Below are 18,921 nucleotides of genomic sequence, written 5' to 3'. Positions count from 1 at the left end.
GAAAAACAAAAAAAGGTTGAAAGCCACTGGGCTCGACGAGCTTAATTATCCTACGTGGTTCTTATATAGAAAGAGAGAAAGCAATTATTGAGGTCCTTTTGAGTGTAGCCATACTTCCCGCTAACCCCCCAACCGGGCAGTGGACTGCCGGTTTATCAACTGCCCTGGGGACTAGAGGATTCAGAGCGGGGACTCCGGGCTGTGACTCGGCACGTGTGTCCACATAACGTGACCCCGTGGGTCCTGCCCGGTGTCCTCTGGACCCCTCGTCAGCTCCGCAGCAGTTAGTGAGGACCCCAGGCTCTGACAAGGATGCTCGGCCAAATTGTTCACTTGCGGGCCTAAAACTTCTGGCCATAACCAGACACAGAGGCTGACCTGTGCATCCCCACGTTTTTCCTCTTGGTTTGGACTCCGTGGTCCTTCGTGAGCGTCATGCCTCCAGCCAGCCCGGGCTCAGTCCTGCCTGCACGCCTTCGCTTGTCACGGTCCTTTCTGGGCTGTCTGCCCTGAGGCACTCTGATCCGTTCCCGTCCCACCTGTGCTGGGAAGCTTTCCTCGGTTGTCCCAGCCTCTCTGCTTGGGCAGCAGCCATGCATCTGGCCTTTCCTACCTGACTGCAACAATCCATCCCGCTGTCCGACCGCATGCTGTGGACCTCGTCACTTTAGGGGACCAGCTGGCATGCAGTGCGTGTGCTGTGAACGGGTGTGCATGGCCGGGATCACTTCCCTTTCTTGTCCATGCCCTGTCTTCCCCTCCCTGCACAGTGCCGGGAAAAGGGTACACGCTGCCCTCCGGTTCACCTAAAATACCCCCAGGCCCTTGTTTCAGCACCGGGACTGAATGAGGTCCAGAGAGACCTTAGGTACCACCTGCTGAACACGTGGTCACCTCCTCACTTGGATCGGGGCCCCGGGAGCATATGGGGCGCGATAAGAGGCTGGGTGCCCCCCCTCCGTGGTAGACCCTCAGGTGGGGAGCAGCTCAGGTATGTCCCCCCATTGTCACCGCAGGCCCCTGAGCTGCTAGAGCAGCAGAAGTACACGGTGACCGTGGACTACTGGAGCTTCGGCACCTTGGCCTTCGAGTGTATCACGGGCTTCCGGCCCTTCCTGCCCAACTGGCAGCCCGTGCAGTGGTGAGTGAGGGCTCGGGGCGGGCCGGCCGCCCGAAGCGGGGAGTGTCCCCCTGTCACCTCGCCTGTCCTGTCTCACTGGGCACCCCAGGCTGGGCCTGAGACACCTGTGACCTCTCGCCCAGAGGAAGTCCGTTAAGACCTGGCACGTGGGCAGTCTGAGCTCCCAAAGCCTGGAAAGATGGAAGGTTGTTAAGTGTCAACCTGGATTCTGGACCTTAACAGCTTTAAATCCAGTACTGTGTAAATGACTGCTCTATGCAGGGCAGGAGGTCACTGTGTTTACAGAGTGTGTGTGTAGCGTACGCTTACACTGAAAACACTGTGCATTAGTAAACAAACAAATAGCATGTTCACGTGACAAATTATGAGCTGTATTTACATGAAAATTTATTGTTGACAAATTTTACTGTTTTTATTTTTATTTATTTTATTTTTTGCTGTACGTGGGCCTCTCACCGCTGCGGCCTCTCCCGTTGCGGAGCACAGACCTCGGATGCGCAGGCCCAGCGGCCATGGCTCACGGGCCCAACCGCTCCGCAGCATGTGGGATCCTCCCAGATCGGGGCACGAACCCGCGTCCCCTGCTTCAGCAAGCAGACTCTCAACCACTGCGCCACCAGGGAAGCCCTTTACTGTTTTTAAAAGCGTCAAAAAGTGGCTTAAAATGTGAACTGAATACATTTCCAAAAAGAGATTTTCTAATAAGAAAAGTCAAAGGATACAATTAAGTTATTAAAAATTACTCTATATTTTCAAACTTCTTTTCTGATTATAATACTAACGTGTGGTTCATTGCATACATAAAAGTTAACCTTTACTGAAATGCATCATTTAAAAACTAACATCCCCCTAAATCAGTTAGGATTCATTCAAAATGATTCCTTGAGAGACCACACACTAATTGAAATGATACTACTGTTGTTCAACATTATTTTTTTATCTCCAGTTTTTATTTTTTGGAGCAGTGGTAAGTTCATGTGGTTCAAACTTCAGAGTATAAAAGTGAGAAGTCATGGTTCCTCCCCACAGGCATCCGGTCCCATTGATTTTGGGTCCTCCTCTGCGGACGTCTTGTATGTGTACAAGCAAATGGGCACGTACCTGTTTGTTAACTCATTTGTGTATGCCGCCCCATTTTACCTCAGTGACAGTGTAATGTGCACACTGCCCTGTACGTGCTCTTCCAGGATTTTTACACTGAGAATTTCCTCCAGCTGCTGTGAACATATCTCTGTGTCTCCAGCTTCTTCACTGTGCCTGTGTTAATTTAAAAAACAAAGTAGGTTACCATACATACTCTAATAGAACCTGCCTTTCAAACTTGCTACGGAAAATGCTTTCTGTTTTTCCATGTTCTTTGTCACGTCTGTTTGCTGTTCCACAGTAGTTGGTTTAACCTGTTCCCCATTACTGGAAGAATCAGTGGTTTATAATTTTTACTTCTTAAAAATAACACCAAGAATAACATCATTGTACAGAAATCCTTGTATGTCCGCATTTATTTCCCTGGGATAAATTCCTAGAAATGGGATCAACAGATCAAAGATTATCCGCGTTTTAAAGGTCTTCCATGTGCACTAACAAATTGCTCCACAGAAAGTTTGTATAAATAATGTTTCCACCAGGAACGTACGAAGCTGCCCCTTTGTGGGTCCACACTGGCTGTTGTCACGTTTCTCAGTATCTTTCTGGAAGTAGCGAAAACATTGACTTTTTCAAAGGACATCATGAGGTTGTTTATTTATGAGACTAAGATGTAGCCTTTGAAATCAATTCCAGAAGAGTAGTTTTGTGTGACGCGGTCCAGTTCAGTCACCATTCACATGCCAAGACACTGGAAGAGATGAACCAGGCATGGTCCCAGCTCCTGAGGAGCCTGGTGACATGGCAGAGAGTGCCCTCCTGTGGGGAGTGACTTTAGAAGAGGCAGCGCTCCTAAGCTGGGTTCTGGAATGTTGAATTAGCTCATTACATTAGTCACACCTTATCATGTAACCATCATGACAAAAACTTTAAATGTCTGTACATCTATAGTGTTTTTAACTAACCAAGGAATTACTGCATTTTTTTCAGTTCAAATGTCGAGTGTTTCCATTATTTATAACAAGATGAGTTAAAGTCCATTAGAACTAGAAGAAGAAATGCTATTTGAAGCTATCCCTAGTGGCCTGGCATCTTCATAGTAAGTTTTTTGTCTGCAGAGCCAGCCTCCTGTACGGAGCCGGGAGGCCAGGTGACCACTTGCAGGTGGACATCTCTGAAACCCGGTAGCCGTGAGACGTGCCTGTCTTGTCTGCCTTGTAATGCCTCAGGCAGCTTTAGCAATTTCACTCTCATCTCAGATGGCAGGTAGATAGTAATTTCAGGACAAATGCAATTTGAGCTTTATTATCCTATCACTGAGCTACTGTGAAGTACATTTTAGGACCGGCCTGAGCAGTAAGCATTTCACTTACTGTGTCCTTTTCTTTATCTGTATAGTTTCCCGTTGATAGACCGAGTTTCTATCAGAGGACCATCCCATTGTGTGTAATGACAGCCTGACGTAGAGCAGGCAGGTTCCAGCTGGACCCCAGCTCTTCCAGGCTATGTGTGCTCCACATGGTCCAGTTCACCCCTCGCCAGTGAGGCTTCAGGGCTAAAGCATTTTGCGTTTGAATTTCTTACGTGTTTTTGAAAAGGAAGGATGTAGACATTTAGACAGAGTAGAAGGAGCACCAGACTTTGGATCTGAGTCCCCAGTTGTGTGACCTTGGGCAGGTCACCTGATCTTCACTTCCTTACCGCTGAATGGGTGGCTGAAAACCGTCTACCACGTTGGGTCATCTGGGTCATCGGGCCGAGAAGGGCGTGTTCACAGTCAGTGCTTGGTTATCTATGAAGCAGTATTCAGACTTACGTCATCACCCTTGTCACCGAGAAGATTTGAAACCAGTTTTAAAATTTGCTTCCTTCAAATACTATTTCAGATACATCAAAAGGGTCTCTAAGTTGGGAAGTGTAACCGTTCATTCGCCATCAGAAGTAACGCTTAGCCACATGCATTTAGAGGGAAGTGTGTGGCGCGTGCAGGTTTCACGTGAGCAGGATCCTCGTGCAGTAATCTTGGTGTGCACGTCCTAATTTCATCCATACCAAAACGTGAGAGTTTTGTGTTCGATGAAAAGTAGAAGAAAGATCAGGGTGAGGCCAGGAATCAGCAGTACAAGCCTGAAGGTCAGTGACACTCACCGGGCAGTACTGACGGCCTTAAACTCTCAGAGAAGCATCCTAGCAGGACGCAGACGCACTGGCCGGCATCCCAAGGGGTTAACTAGTGACCCGGGGGCATCCCGTCCGGTTGTCATGTGGAAGGCTACCGGTGTAGAGGGGCTGTTGGCTGCTGGGTGACGCAGGGTCGTCACAAGCAGCATGACAGACCAGGCCCTGCGTCCGCAGGCACTCCAAAGTCCGGCAGAAGAGTGAGATGGACATCGTGGTGAGTGAGGACCTGAATGGAGCCGTGAAGTTCTCCAGCTCGTTACCCCACCCGAGCAACCTCAACAGGTACTGCCCCGGGCCTTCCCTTCCGCGTCGTGTCCTTCCTGTTTTAGAAATGGATGTCGGAGCCGATGTCCTGGTAGCTCTGACATCGGGACATCCTGCTGTGGCCGGCACCTGGCATAATCCGTCTCAGTGTTAAACTTAGAACGCCTTCCCCCCCGACCCCATCTAGAAGTCATCTCTTTCCCGAATTCACACAGCAATCTGTACCTTTCCTCACTCCAAGGAGCTTCTACCACGCGTGACATTTGGTTTTGCAGAGGGTTTACCTTCTCGTCAGCTGTAAGCCTTTGACAGCCAGGGGATTACGCTTTATTTCTCTTTGCCTGCAGCCTAATCCTGTGTTACTGTCAACAAACAAATCTTTGCGGTCTGGTCTTAGAGCCAGAATATGAGCAGTCAGGTAATCCTATCAGAATTGGGGACTAGTACAGAGGAAAGCTGCCAGGCGGCCACACACAGCTGAGGAGCACGGAGCACAGTGACTCCTGAGTGTTTGGAGGATGGGGAGAGAGGTACCGCGTGGACTAGCTGTGCGGGATGACTGGGCGGGCTGGAACTTTCTGGAAGGATCTGGAAAGACGTGCAGGGTAGGCATGGGGAAAGATGGGGGGGTGCCCAGGAGAGGCAGCTCGTAGTGGTGCTGGCCTCTGCAGGGCTTTCTTGGGGGCGTGGCGAGGGCTGCTGAGGGTGCCGGCGGGACCCCGCCGGACCGGGAGAAGTGAGAACTTTGTCGTGTGGACCCCCCGAGAGGTCCCCAGGGCGACCGACAAAGCGAATCGGCAGTGAGGGTCTGGATTGTGTGGGCGGTTCTCCTGAGGTGGGGCGGGCCTGGGAAGCACATGGAAAGCTTCCTGAGGTTCTGGCACAGCCATCTGCCAAGACAGCCCTGATGTGAGGGTGTTGGCGCAGGTCCGGGAGGGGTGAGCGCCTGAGTGAGTCATTTTGTTGGAAAGGCTTGTCTTTCCTCAGGTTAGTTCATCCTCAGGCATCACTTTGGCCCCGTCCGTGTGATGGTCACGTGCATGTGAGGTGTGAGTGCCTTTCAGTTCCCACGCGGGGCCCTGAGGCTGGCTCTGGGCCCACATGCATGCACGCGCACACACACACACACACACACACACACACACGCACAGCCCTCTCTTCTCAGCGTCCTGGCCCAGCGGCTGGAGAAGTGGCTGCAGCTGATGCTGATGTGGCACCCCCGACAGAGGGGCACCGACCCCGTCTACGGGCCCAATGGCTGCTTCAAGGCCCTGGACGACATCTTAAACTTGAAGGTGAGCCTACGCCGAGTTAGCCCGAGGCTGCGGGCTGTGGGCTGCCCGACCAGTGGGCAAACGCAGGCTCCCGTGAGGGCGTCTCCACGTGAGAGGATGATGGGACCCCTTGCTGACCGACGTGGGTCGTGAGGTTGTAGCTGTGGACGGACAGGAGTGGGAAGACTCCTCCTGTGTGTGGCCCAGCGCTGGCCTTCCTCCCCAGGCCGGGCCTCTGGGAGGCTGGGAGGTGTGGGGAGTAGCAGAGGATCCAGGCCAGCAGGCGGGAGTCTGTCAGGTGGTTTGTCCTGGGTTGTGTTGCAGCTGGTTCACGTCTTGAACATGGTCACGGGCACCATTCACACCTACCCCGTGGCGGAGGACGAGAGTCTGTCTAGCTTGAAGGCCCGGATCCAGCAGGACACAGGCATCCCCGAGGAGGACCAGGAGCTGCTGCAGGAAGCGGGTCTGGCCTTGACCCCCGACAAGCCCGCCGCTCAGTGCACCTCCGACGGCAAGGTGAGACTGGCCTGCAGGCGCCCCAGCCCCGCCCGACCCCGGGAGGCTGATCGCCCGTCCCATCCCACTCCGTCGTGCCAGGCAGTCTGTTACCACGCAGGGCAGGCGCCTGCCTGTTTTGAGGTTGGAATGCGAGATCCCGTGAACCTGATAGGAGACCTGAGTTACCCCACGCTTCACCCGTTCCTTCCAGACCACTGGGAGTGCCTTTCTTTTGCCTTTGCTGCCAAAGTGATGCTTCATTTTTCCGAGTCAACCAAAACTATTTTTGACACACCTCGTGTGTGCAGAACCGTGCTGACAGCTGCACAGAAAGAGCTGGAAAGTTAACACAGGAGAGAGAGTCACTGGACAGTAAAGCAAACCATCTAAGTTGCACGATATAGACAATCAGAGAATAGAATAGAGTAAGTTGTAGATGAGGTTTGCATTTGGGAATAAGTGTAAAAGGAGCAGCCAAGGGAAGCAGAGGCCGCGGCCCCTAGGAAAGGCTCAGTGGGCGCCCGGCACCTGCTGTCTGAGGACGGTGCTGTCGGGACCCTCTGAAGACTCCCGCCTTGTTGCTTGAGAAAAGGAGGGGCTGGGTCCACGAGGCCTCATTTTGCTCTTGTCCCTTTGCAGCTGAACGAGGGCCGCACCCTGGACATGGATCTCGTTTTCCTCTTTGACAACAGCAGGGTCACCTATGAGACCCAGATCTCCCCACGGCCCCAGCCGGAAAGTGTCAGCTGTATCCGTAAGAGCAACGTGATCTTTTAAAAGATAATTACTTACAGTGCGTGGGACGAGGCTGGAGGGAGAGCCCTGGACCGAGGGAGGGGTTGCCCCTGAGAAGATGAGTCCCTCCGGCCCTCAGGCAGCCTTCCCCACTTGCACCCACGAGGAGTAGCCCAGGTGAAGAGAGGAAAGGACATCCATCTTCAATTAATGTCAACCTCATTTAAACAGAGGACAGACAGTACTGCCCACAGGCTACTGAACTTGAACCACGTGACCATTTTCTTGATTCTTGAAGTCGTCTTCATATTTTAGTAATCAATACGAGCACGCGATACCAAAAAATCAAAAAGATTGTACGGTAGGCAGTAAGTGCCTCCGTCTCCCCGGCTCCCCAGGGAAACCACTGCTGCCTGACTCTTGGGTCTACCTTCCGGGGTGTTCTGTGCGTCTGTAACTTTTGACGTGCCTGTGCTCTACCAGGGCACAAAAACGTCTGCGACGGTAACCAGGCCCAGCACCCGACACGGTTGTGTAGCAGCAGAGCATTACATAACGGAGCAGTGTAGACGTGCCTGCGAGCTCTGCGGGCAGGAGGCGGTCTGTCGCAGGTGCCGCTCCCTGACGGTCATGTGTGTCTCTGGCCAGTGCAAGAGCCCAAGAGGAGCCTCCCGTTCTTCCAGCTGAGGAAGGTGTGGGGTCAGGTCTGGCACAGCATCCAGGCCCTGAAGGAGGACTGCGGCCGCCTGCAGCAGGGCCAGCGCGCTGCCATGTACGTGCCCGGTGGTTCACCTTTGCTTGCTCAGAGCTGCCCGGTGGCCCAGCCGCAGGACGGTGGCAGAGGCGAGGGCCCAGGGGTGGCCGCTGGGAGAGCGGGCAGGGGAACGCTGGTCTGGAAGGATGGGACGGAGGGAGGCTCCGTCAGACCCGACCGGGCCAGTGTGGTCAGCGGGCGGCACTGGGGCCGCGGAAGGGCTCGCTGCGGCGTGGGTCGGCCGCCCTCCCCTGACCGTCCTGCCAGGCTGGGCTGACTCTTGCCCCGGGCTGTGGCTGATTTGGGTCACTTCGTGTGGTACTTGGCCTAAGTCACCCATTGCCGAGGGCCAGGAGCTTGTCGTTATGGTTATAGGTGGCTGCTCATGTTGCGGTTATACCAGTTACAGCAGGGGCCTGCCGTCTTGTTTGAGCTGGGTTTGCTATCGGTCCAGGAACTGGCACTTGGATGCCAGAGACACCCCGCGGTTCTGTTTCTCGGGGTCCCTGCAGGATGAATCTGCTCCGGAACAACAGCTGCCTGTCCAAGATGAAGAATTCCATGGCCTCTATGTCTCAGCAGCTCAAGGCCAAGCTGGATTTCTTTAAAACCAGCATCCAGATTGACCTGGAGAAGTACAGTGAGCAGAAAGAGTTTGGGATCAGTGAGTGTACTGTCTGTGATGAGTGTCGAGAGACCGTTGCTTTCTTCTTCTCTCCGAGGTGTCTTTTGTCCCCTTGCCATTGAATCGCTTGTTTTCTGTTTGGGTTTGGGGATGTTTTCATTTTGCTTTTAATTTATTTTCCTTCCATTTTTTTTCAGCGTCAGACAAGCTGTTGCTGGCCTGGAGGGAGATGGAGCAGGCCGTGGAGCTCTGTGGACGGGTAGGAGGCACCCTGGGGTCCCCAGCCCGGCCGAGGGCGCGAGGCTCTTCCCTGCCGTCCTCCCCTTTCTCACTGTGCGCTCGGTCGAGCTTGTATGTCGAAAATGAGATTTTCCTCTCCCAGCTCTCTGCCCTCAGCTAGGACTTGCTGGAAGGAGTGGGAGAGGCAGGGGGTGGGGGACAGTGCAGGGGGCCCTGCCGTGGCAGGTCCGGGAGCTGCACAGACTGGAGTCAGGATTACGACGTGATTGTCCTCTTTCCACGAGAAGGGGCCTTGGATGAAGGAGCAACACACCGTCTTGTCGGAGGTTGTCCTAACCTCCTTGGGACAAGAAATCCCCAGGAAAGAACAGGTCTAAGGGGCAAGTCTTAGGACAGTGTAAATCAGATGCCGCTGAAAAGTGCTGATTACGAGGCCAGGGTGTGACGTGGCAGACCTCACACAAATGGAGGACTGTGGACTCCAAGGCTTTTTCCTGGACTTTGTCACCATTTTCCCTGTGAACTGGGGCAGGGAGTTTCACCTCCGTGTCTTAACGTCTGTTTCTATAAATCAGTACCGATGTGCCTCCTTAAAGGTGGGCGTCCATCGGCAGTACCTTGTCCAACCACAGGGACACCAACGCACCCCCAGTCTTGGCACTCGTGGGTGTAATCCCTGAGATAATCGACGAATTTGGAGAAGAGAATGTGCCCCGGCCGCTTCTCCACGCCAGGACTGGGCCAGGCCCCGACCTGCTCCGTCTCCTCTCACCCTAACGCAGCCCTTTGAGAGCCTAGTTTACGGTGGAGGAAACTGCAGTGCAAGGTCAGGTGACCTGCCGAGGGCCACACAGCGGACAGGTGGCCGACCCCAGATCTGACTGCAGGGCTCCAAGTGCGGGTCCCTTGCGGCTGGTCAGCTGAGGGTCTGCGGTGAGGCCGGAGGGCTCCCCCGAGAAGCCCGTGTCTCAGGAGTTTGTCGCCGCGTCCTTGGCCTCAGCACCGCTCTTCCTGCAGGAGAACGAGGTGAAGCAGCTGGTGGAGCGGATGATGGCGCTGCAGACGGACATCGTGGACCTGCAGCGCAGCCCCGTGGGCCGGAAGCAGGGCGGGACGCTGGACGACCTGTGAGTGTGTGTGTACGCGCGCGTGCGTGTGTGTGTATGTGTGTGAGCGTGTGTTGTGTGAGAGTGAGCCTGTATAGGAATGTGTATGTCTGTGTGTGAGCGTGTGTCTCTCTTTGTATGTGTGGGTATGAGTGTGTGTGTCGGGATGGTTTGAGCGTGGTCCCGGCGGGGCCCAGTGGGCCCGTTCCCCCCGGAGCTCGGCCCCCGTGGGGTCACCTCGGCACACGCAGAGATGAGCACAGGCACAGCTCCGTCACTCTGAGCCTCACAGGATAGAGAAGCGCTGTCTGACCTCACAGTTATGGGGACCAGTTCAGATAACGCCCCCAGCGGTGGCTCGTGAACTACGGAGGCTGCCGTCCCAAGAGCCTTTGCTTGACCAAAGTATCAGATTAGACGCCAGGGCCGCCCAGCCCACCCTCACTCGCCATGGCCCGAGAAGCAGAAAGTAGAACGGGTGGAGCCTGGCAAGTCTTAGAAGGTGGGATCTGGACACGTCATTTGAGTCTTGATCAGGAACTTGGCCTTGGCTCCAGGAGTGGGGGGCAGTGCAGGGGGGTGCCTAGGTAGAGCAGCCCCGCCTGCAGCCCTGGGAGCGGACAGGAGGGTTAGGTGAGCCTCGGGGCCCCTCAGGAGCTACCTCCTTGGGGCTCAGCCGTGTCCTCTGATGCTTCTATTAGGATTCTTAGGACCAGATGCCGAACATCAGAAATTTAGTTATTTGTAATCCTTATTTTCTCAAGTCATTTAACCCTTTATTCTCCTCTGATTTTCAAACGAAAGTCACCCCTGAAAATGTCAGCCCGTCTCACTGTGTTAGGGGCACGGGGAGGGTGTCTGTGTCTGCTCCCGGGCTTGAGTTTTCGGGGGCCGCATTCTCCGGGCTCAGGTCCAGCAACAGACCGCACCCAGAGTCCCGATGGCAGGAGCCGGGCGGGCAGGGGATTCAGAGGAGACTGCTGTCCTGAAGATTCTTACTAGACCTTGGAGGTGTTTGAGTTTTAATAATGAGGCGGGCCTTCCCTGGTCCTGGATTTCACCTGTAACATCACCAGGAACGATCGTTTGCTCCAGTCGGGATGTGCTGCCCGTCTGGCTTCTAGAAATCAGTAGTCCGGACGGCAGGAGTTGGCCCCGGCGCTTCAGGTGAGCTTGTTGACCTCTGCTCGCTGCTGACGAAGCTGCTGTCTCGTGTGTTTCAGAGAAGAGCAGGCGCGGGAGCTTTACCGGAGGCTGAGGGAGAAGCCCCGAGGTGAGTGGGCCACCTCCCGGGTCCCTCACTACCCGGGCACCAGGCCAGCGCCCCCCGCGGACCGTGCGACCCCGTCCCTCTTTGCAGACCAGCGAACTGATGGCGACAGTCAGGAAATGGTACGGCTGCTCCTGCAGGCAATCCAAGGCTTTGAGAAGAAAGTGCGAGTGATCTATACGCAGCTCAGGTATCAGGCCGCCTTCCCTCCGGCGGGGTGGAGTGGGGAGGGGCGGCGGGCTGTGTGTGAGGCCTCGTCCACTCGCCTGAGCCCCGCGGGACCTGCACCTGCGGCGCCGAGCGGAGCCTTAACGGCCGGGGCTGCGTCCTGCGTCCTCCGACCCACGTGCCGCTGGAGCTTGTCACGTTTGTTCTTCACAGTAAGACTGTGGTCTGCAAGCAGAAGGCTCTGGAGCTGCTGCCCAAGGTGGAGGAGGTGGTGAGCCTAATGAGCGAGGACGAGAAGACTGTGGTTCGGCTGCAGGAAAAGCGACAGAAGGAGCTCTGGAACCTGCTGAAGATCGCCTGCGTGAGTGACCTCGGCGCGGCCCTGTGCTGCCGTCCCCAGCCCAGCACCCGGCGTGGGGGCCGCGGGGCCACCGCCAGCGCTCCGCTGCTGCCGCTCGCTTTCCACTTCTCTGCTCCGTGACTTGGTGTGAGTGGGGAGGGGCGGGGTGGGCGCCTGTGTCCTCGTGTTACTTGTGCGGGTGGCGGCTGTGATCAATCAGCACAGTTACTCTCACGGTCCTGGAGGCCAGAAGGCCGCCATCCAGGTGTCAGCGGGGCCAGGCTCCCTCTGGAGGCTGGAGGGGAGAATCCCTCCTCCTTCGTTGCCTCTTCTTCGATTTCCGCGGCTCCCGGTACTCCTTGGCTTGTGGCAGCATCCCTGCAGTCTCTGCCTCTGTCTCCACGTGACCCTCTTCTCTGCATCTCTTTTCTGAGTATCTCTTGTAAAAACACTTGTCGCTGGATTCAGGTCCCACCCACGTAGTCCAGGGTGATCTCATCACAGGCTCCTTCGCTACACCTGCAAAGATCCTTTCTCCAGACGAGGTCACACGCCCAGGTTCCTGGAGGTCTGCATGCAGCCCCAGCAGCGCGTGCCCGTGTGGCCTGGTGGGTCCTGAGCTGTGCCCGTGCCGCGCAGCACTCAGCCCACACTTTCTGTGCCCGCCGTCTCAGCGTAGCTGTGATCCCACTGAGTTGCTCAGAGAGAGCCCTCAGCACAGAAGAGCCCAGGACAGAGAAGGGGGAAGAGCCGGGTAAAAGCCGTGTCTTGGAAGCGAGCTGGTGGGACAGACCGCGCCGCCGTGCGGGCTGCAGGGAAGTTGAGGAGGTGACAGCAGAGCGACTTGGTCACGGATCAGGGGAGCACGGCTGCATAAGGTGGAGTGGCCACCGCGGCCTGGGGCGTCAGAACACCTTGGTCTCCTGTCCCGCGATGGTGCGAGTCACAGAAAGTCACTTAGGACCTTTGTGTGTCTGTCTTCTACTTGGAAAGAGTAAACACACCTTCCTTCTAATTTCCTTGTAAGAGTTTGTTAAGCGACCCAACTAATAGAGCCCTCAGATCTCTCTGTAGTTAGAATCTGGATTTTTTTAGTAGATTGATTGATTGATTGATTTTTGGCCGTGTTGGGTCTTTGTTGCTGCGTGCGGGCTTTCTCTAGTTGCTGCGAGCAGGGGCTACTCTTTGTTGCGGTGCACAGGCTCTAGGCACACGGGCTTCAGTAGTTGTGGCATGTGGGCTCAGTAGTTGTGGCTCGCGGGCTCTAGAGTGCAGGCTCAGTAGTTGTGGCGCACGGGCTTAGTTGCTCCGCGGCATGTGGGACCTTCCCGGACCAGGACTCGAACCCGTGTCCCCTGGATTGGCAAGCGGATTCTTAACCACTGCACCTCCAGGGAAGCCCCTAGAAACTTTTACCAAAAAGCACACCTATAGATACAGAAACAGTTTCTAAACTGAAATGCAAACCATCAAATAGCGATGTTGACCTATTTCTCCAGGAAGAGCCTGTGTCTCGTGGCCAGTTGTCTCATGAGAAAATACCCTGGTGTGGTGCCTGGGACTTCCCTGGCAGTCCAGTGGTTAAAGACTTCACCTTCCAGTGCAGGGGGTGTGAGTTCGATCCCTGGTCAGGGAGCTAAAATCCCACATGCCTCTCAGCCAAAAAACCAAAACATAAAAAACAGAAGCAATATTGTAACAAATTCAATATAGACTTTAGAAAGGGTCCACATCGGGAAAAAAAAAAAAAACTTGAAAAAAAGAAAATACCCTGGTGTGAATGCAAAATTTGAAACATCTGTTTGCTCCAAAACTGCTGACTCTCTTCCTGGTTTTGTCGTCTAGAGCAAGGTCCGAGGTCCCGTCAGTGGAAGCCCGGACAGCATGAACACATCCCGCCTGAGTCACCCCAGCCAGCTGCTGTCTCAGCCTTGCCCAGCCCCTGACAGCTTACCCGAGGCCATCAAGAAGAGGTGCGTCCCCGTTTGCCGTGCCCAGTGCAGGAGTCGGGCGTGTCGGTCACCCGTCGGCAGTTCTGTGCGTGTTCCTCGGTGTTTGTTCCCTTTGCCGGGCGCTGTGGGGACAGATGCGGCGTTTTGCTCCCAGAGCTCCTCCTGACTTGCCTACTAAGGTTTCCTCGTCTGAGGTCGGGTTGCTTGTTGCTGGACGGGAACCTTGGAAGTGCTGGCCAGTCCCTGCTGTCCGCTAGTCCACCCATCGCGGTCTGCTCATAGAACCAGGTCCCTGCGGGCGTGCCCTGGCCTCCACGCCTGAGTCGCGTGTCACTGGTCCCCCCCGTGGCTTCTCCCTGCCCCACTCATCACCTGCACCCCTGCCGCAGAGCTGGGAGCAGAGCCCCAGAGCCCTTCCGGCGAACTCTTCCCTCCCTGCTTCCCCCCTAGTGCTGCTTCCAGGCCCCACTGGTCAAATCAGTCTTCACAGGAGACCTTTTTTTTTTTTTTTTTTTTTGCGGTACGCGGGCCTCTCACTGCCGTGGCCTCTCCCGTTGCGGAGCACAGGCTCCAGACGCGCAGGCTCAGCGGCCACGGCTGACGGGCCCAGCCACTCCGCGGCATGTGGGATCTTCCCGGACCGGGGCACAAACCCGTGTCCCCTGCATCGGCAGGCGGACTCTCAACCACTGCGCCACCAGGGAAGCCCCACAGGAGACCATTTTGATCGAGTTATTCCTCAAGTTATTTAGGGACCAGCCATAGCTTCCTGCTGCCTCGGGGTCCAAGCCTGAGCCTTCTCAGGCCTTCAAGCCACCTCCGCATTCTGACCCACTGCTCCCGGGCAGATTCCTGGCTCTGCCGTCAGGGGTCTTAAAGTCTGGTCCAGACCAGCAGCATCGGAGGGTTCTGGGTACTTGCCAGAAATGCAGCTTTGGGGTCAGGAGCTCGGGGTGGGGCGGAGCCGTCCTGTTGAACCAGCCCTGGCTGACCCTCCTGCGCCCTGAAGTTCCAGAACCTCGGCTCCGCTGACACCTTTCCCCGGAGCCATCCTCCCTCTTCTCCCACCTCCTCCACGGCCCTGGCACACGAGCACAGGGATCCTTCTCCTCATGGACCACCTATGGGGGTTTTTTGGTTTCTGGTTCAGTCTCACATTTATTCAGCACCTTCCCTTTGCTGGGCCCCAGGCACTGGAGACAGTTAAAATCGGTTCCTGTGGGCAGATCTATAGAGTGGAAAATACATTAATGATTGCCGAGGGCAGGGGGCGGGGCAGGGGGCGGGGCAGGAATGGGGAGTGACCGGCGACAGGTACAAGGTTTCTTTTTGGGTGATGAAAGCGTTCCAAAACTGGATTACCGGGATGGTTGCACAACTCCAAAAATGTACTCGAACTATGGAACTGTGCACCTTAAATGGGTGAACTTTATGGTTTGTAAATTTATCTCAGTACAGCTGTTTTAAAAAATCCTGTTCCTGTACTTGGGGACTTTGTAGCCTCTACCGTTTGGGATTTTTTATTTTTAATTTTTTTTAATTTTTTATTTTTTTTGCCGCTTGGCTGGCGGGATCTTAGTTCCCTGACCAGGGACTGAACCCGGGTCCTCAGCAGTGAAAGCGCAGAGTCCTAACCACTGGACTGCCAGGGAAGTCCCTGTTTTGGATTCTTAATTCTCTCCCCAACTTACTGTTAGCTCCTTGAGGATGGTAACCAGGTCCCGCGCCTCTCACGGGGCCTCTGGGGCCGGCCCGGAGCCTGGAGCCTGGTTAGTAGTCCATGGATGAGTCTGGGCAGCGCCGTGCTCTGTTCCGTCCATCAGTGCCCCCTTCACGGTGAGGGGAGGGCATCGAGGGCCCTTCCTCCTGGATTTGTCACTCTCTTTCCATGAGATCCTCAAAGCTCTGGAGAAGTCGTCCCCGGGGCACAGGCCGCTGTCTGTGTCTCCACGCCCTCGAGCCAAGGTTAGAAAGGACAGATGCCTCGCCCTGCTCTCCTCTTTCTCACCACAGCCAGTTCTCAGGGGGACACGTGCATTTCTCATCAGAGAGAAGGAGAGAGCGCGGTAAACAAATCAGTTCCCAGAACTTGCTTCCCCCAGATCTCAACGAGCTGGGGACATCTGGGGAAATTGCATGGTGTGTATATTTTTGTCCGTTTCAAAAAGTGGAAAACAGGTGGTTTGGGAGAGATCTTCAGATTACGGCAGTTAGGAGAGAATCTAGTTAAGTCAGAAAGAGCTTTGTTATTAAGCCGGGTCGCTGCTTTTTCACGTGGTGAACAGTGATGCTCGTAGCTGGATTCGAGCTTCTGTAACAGCACTTAACTAGACAGATGAAATCACTTAGGCAATAACACGGTGTTTTAAGACACTCAGCCTCAGAATAATTATTTAATTTTTAAAATCTTTCCAGAAGCTCTTTAGCGGATCTGTAAACACTTTTGAAAAGTTGACATTGACCACGTTCTAATAATTCAATCGTTCTTTTTAGTGAAGACCTCGTGGCTGAAGCACACACCCTGTGCACCCGGCTGGAAAACGCCCTGCAGGACACCATGAAGGACCAGGACCAGAGCTTAAGGGTAATGGCCCGTGGGAGCCCCCGCCGCCCCACGCCCTTTCTTTCCACAGCAAACGAGAAAAAGCAGATCGAAAGGCAATGCCGTGCTTCCTCGATCTCAGTGTACACTTAGGATTTTCTAGTCCGTGCTTCTTATTCACCGTGATAGCAATGCTGATGCCTGTTGAACGTGTGCAGGTACCTTATGCGCATCATGTCATTTCATCCTTGCTACCCTTGCTCCTTACGAAGAAGGTAACCTCATTGTGAGAAGGCCTCTTTCCTGCTGCACCTTCTGTACAACTGCCGGGCATCTGTGTGTGGGGTGCAGTGCTGGGTTCCGGGAACAAAGCAAGAGCCCGTCACCACCCCGCCTCTCAGGGACTCGGGGCTTAGCAGTCCTAGTTACAGGGAAGCTGACCTAAAGAAAAACGAGTCCAGATGCAGGTACGTTGAGACAAAGCTGAAGTTGCCGCGAGGATGCTAACTCATTCGCTTGGCTCTTCGGCCTTTTCCTGCCGATACAGTCACATGCTAGCGTCTCCAGAACTTCTGATTTTGGGGAAGAATCGGAGGGGATACTGCTCATTGTCATCACTTCTTACTTATTCAAGTGTCCTTCTCTGGTTTGGGGCTTTCTGTGTCTCTTCTTGCTGTTCTTCCTCCTCCAAGCCGTGTATACTTCGATCCTTTCACTGCCCATTGGCACTTCTGCCAGAGGAAAAGGAAGTCTGACCAGGCCATTTCACCTGGTGAGGTTGGAGGTCGAGAGCTGAGATTAGCCCAGGGTACCAGCTGCCCACAGTGAGCATGAGTCTGTGCTGTGAGCTGCAGTAACAATACTTAAATCACCTTCCTGGAATCTCAGGGCTCCAAGCCCATCCGAAGAAAAGGCTCCGGCACGGTTTTGCAGACGTAGCTGTAGCTCAGGGGTACCCTGCAGAAACAAGGCTGTCTTAACGAGAGGAATTCATTTTCCCTCTAAACTGTGCTGGTTGCCTCCCGAACAAGGCAGATGTCTAGGTGGCCATGGTGTCTTTAACGTGCCCGTTGACTTTCAGTCTCTAGACTGGAGCTGGTTGCAGTCGGGGGAGGAGGAGAAGCCTGGAGCGGGCCTCCTGATGGTGGGCGGCCCTGACCCTGCCGGGCTGCCTGGCCCGAGGCCCCCGGGGCCCCGCCGCGTCGCGTCCAGTGTTCTCGGCACCCAGATGGAGATCTCGCTTCCCCAGCAACCATGACCATCACCGTGGACTGAGGATGCAGCCCTCCGTGGCAGTGCCAGCAGCTTGTCTGCACGCTGGACGTCCTCCGCCACAGAGGCCCAGCAGACGTGGATGCCGAGCACGGCGTCTGGGGAGATGGAGCCACGGCAGCCACTGCCTCTGAGCGGAGAGAAGTGCTCCGAGTACGGTGGCTCCACAGACCACTGGCCACACGTCTAACTGACTTTTAGGATGAAGTATGAACGGCACTTGGTGCTAGCTGTCCTCTCCTGACCCCTCCTGATCTCCAGAGGCCTCATCCACCTGTCTTCATAGCTAAGGTTTAATCTGGATCCGGCTTCTCTTGAAACCGTGGATTCAGCCCAGCCCGGTCCTCCCTCCCCTTCTGACTTCACGGCTGCTAACGTTTTCCTTCTGCCTTCGACCTTGGGCCAGGCTGGGTGAGTGCTGCTTTCCCCATCCGGAGTCTCTCCAGCCAGAGTGAGTCGCTGGTGCCAGGAGGGGAGAGCGTCTCCCTTCCTGTGGGTCCCAAAGAGTCCCCGGGAGCAAGCTGCCATGGAGAAGAAGGAAAGAAGAGGAAGGTGTCTGTCAACCACCAGCTTGCTGACCCCTGTGCCCACACCCCCTGCCCCTGGGTGTGGCAGGGTGCACGGGGCAGTTCCCATCCCTCGTATCATCCAGCGGTATTATTAAATGGACTTATATTTAAAAAACAGATTCTCTATTTTGTAACATGACTCAAATCCCACAGTCTATTTTTATAATACCTCTGGTTGGGACTTACGAACTCAAAGTCCAACTTTAATGGAAAGTTTTATGAAATTGAATGGTGCCTGATCAAACAGTGCCAGAGCGCCAGCACTGCCTCTTTGACGTTTCACAAAAGCTGCTCCTTCCTATAACAGCAGGAAAGCAAAGTGAGTTCAGATGATAACAAACAGGCAAGTTTGGTTGGAGAAGAAAGTGGGACGAGAAGAGTTTCACAGAGTGCCTTCCGTGGAGGCGGTACAGTGGGTTCTGTGTCAGGGAAGTTTGGGAAACGCTTCATGCTTTAACTGCCTCTTGGAGATTCACCTTGTGCACTGGTTTATTAAAGAATCTGAAAGATCTATAATAATAAACTGGCTTAAATCTACCTAAATCCACTGTTTACCCAATTCATTTGACAGTAGAGCCTTTTTTCTTTTCTCCCGTGTACATGTAACATTGATTGACGTCCCAAAGAACTGAGTCTGATAAAGCGTGATTTTGGAAACACTGGTGAGGAACACAGTGGGACATTCTACCAGAAAGGTAGGCTGGGACGGGGTCAGATTAGGGAGGGAATGAATGTGGAGTTAAAGAGTCAGGGGCTGATTTTATAGGCAGTTGGGAGCCACTGAAGAATTTTGAACAAGGAAGGACATCACCAAAGCTAATGTTTAAAACGAGTGATGTAACTGGAATATTCTAATTGGTTGAAAAAGTGAAAATTCTGGAGGTAGGACTTCCACTTCCAAAAG

At 54.5% G+C, this 18,921-nt stretch overlaps 1 protein-coding gene across 1 annotated transcript in view; it reads left to right on the top strand.

Annotated features, from left to right (window-relative positions):
- IKBKB (inhibitor of nuclear factor kappa B kinase subunit beta) overlaps positions 1–17,547 on the top strand; it is a 45,525-nt gene extending 27,978 nt beyond the window's left edge. The window contains exons 8-22 of the mRNA XM_079726531.1: positions 1,017–1,141; positions 4,580–4,687; positions 5,835–5,964; positions 6,268–6,462; positions 7,084–7,198; positions 7,828–7,951; positions 8,446–8,597; positions 8,756–8,817; positions 9,816–9,925; positions 11,128–11,177; positions 11,265–11,364; positions 11,556–11,703; positions 13,528–13,655; positions 16,128–16,218; positions 17,258–17,547. Coding sequence (XP_079582657.1) covers positions 1,017–1,141; positions 4,580–4,687; positions 5,835–5,964; positions 6,268–6,462; positions 7,084–7,198; positions 7,828–7,951; positions 8,446–8,597; positions 8,756–8,817; positions 9,816–9,925; positions 11,128–11,177; positions 11,265–11,364; positions 11,556–11,703; positions 13,528–13,655; positions 16,128–16,218; positions 17,258–17,434 — 1,815 coding nt within the window. The 3' untranslated portion in view covers positions 17,435–17,547. The remainder of the gene's footprint in view (positions 1–1,016; positions 1,142–4,579; positions 4,688–5,834; positions 5,965–6,267; positions 6,463–7,083; positions 7,199–7,827; positions 7,952–8,445; positions 8,598–8,755; positions 8,818–9,815; positions 9,926–11,127; positions 11,178–11,264; positions 11,365–11,555; positions 11,704–13,527; positions 13,656–16,127; positions 16,219–17,257) is intronic.
- Positions 17,548–18,921: the final 1,374 nt, after the last annotated feature.

Source organism: Hyperoodon ampullatus, assembly GCF_949752795.1.
Source record: "Hyperoodon ampullatus genome assembly, chromosome: 20".
NCBI lineage: Eukaryota > Metazoa > Chordata > Mammalia > Artiodactyla > Ziphiidae > Hyperoodon > Hyperoodon ampullatus.
This window is presented reverse-complemented; position numbering and strand designations above follow the sequence as displayed.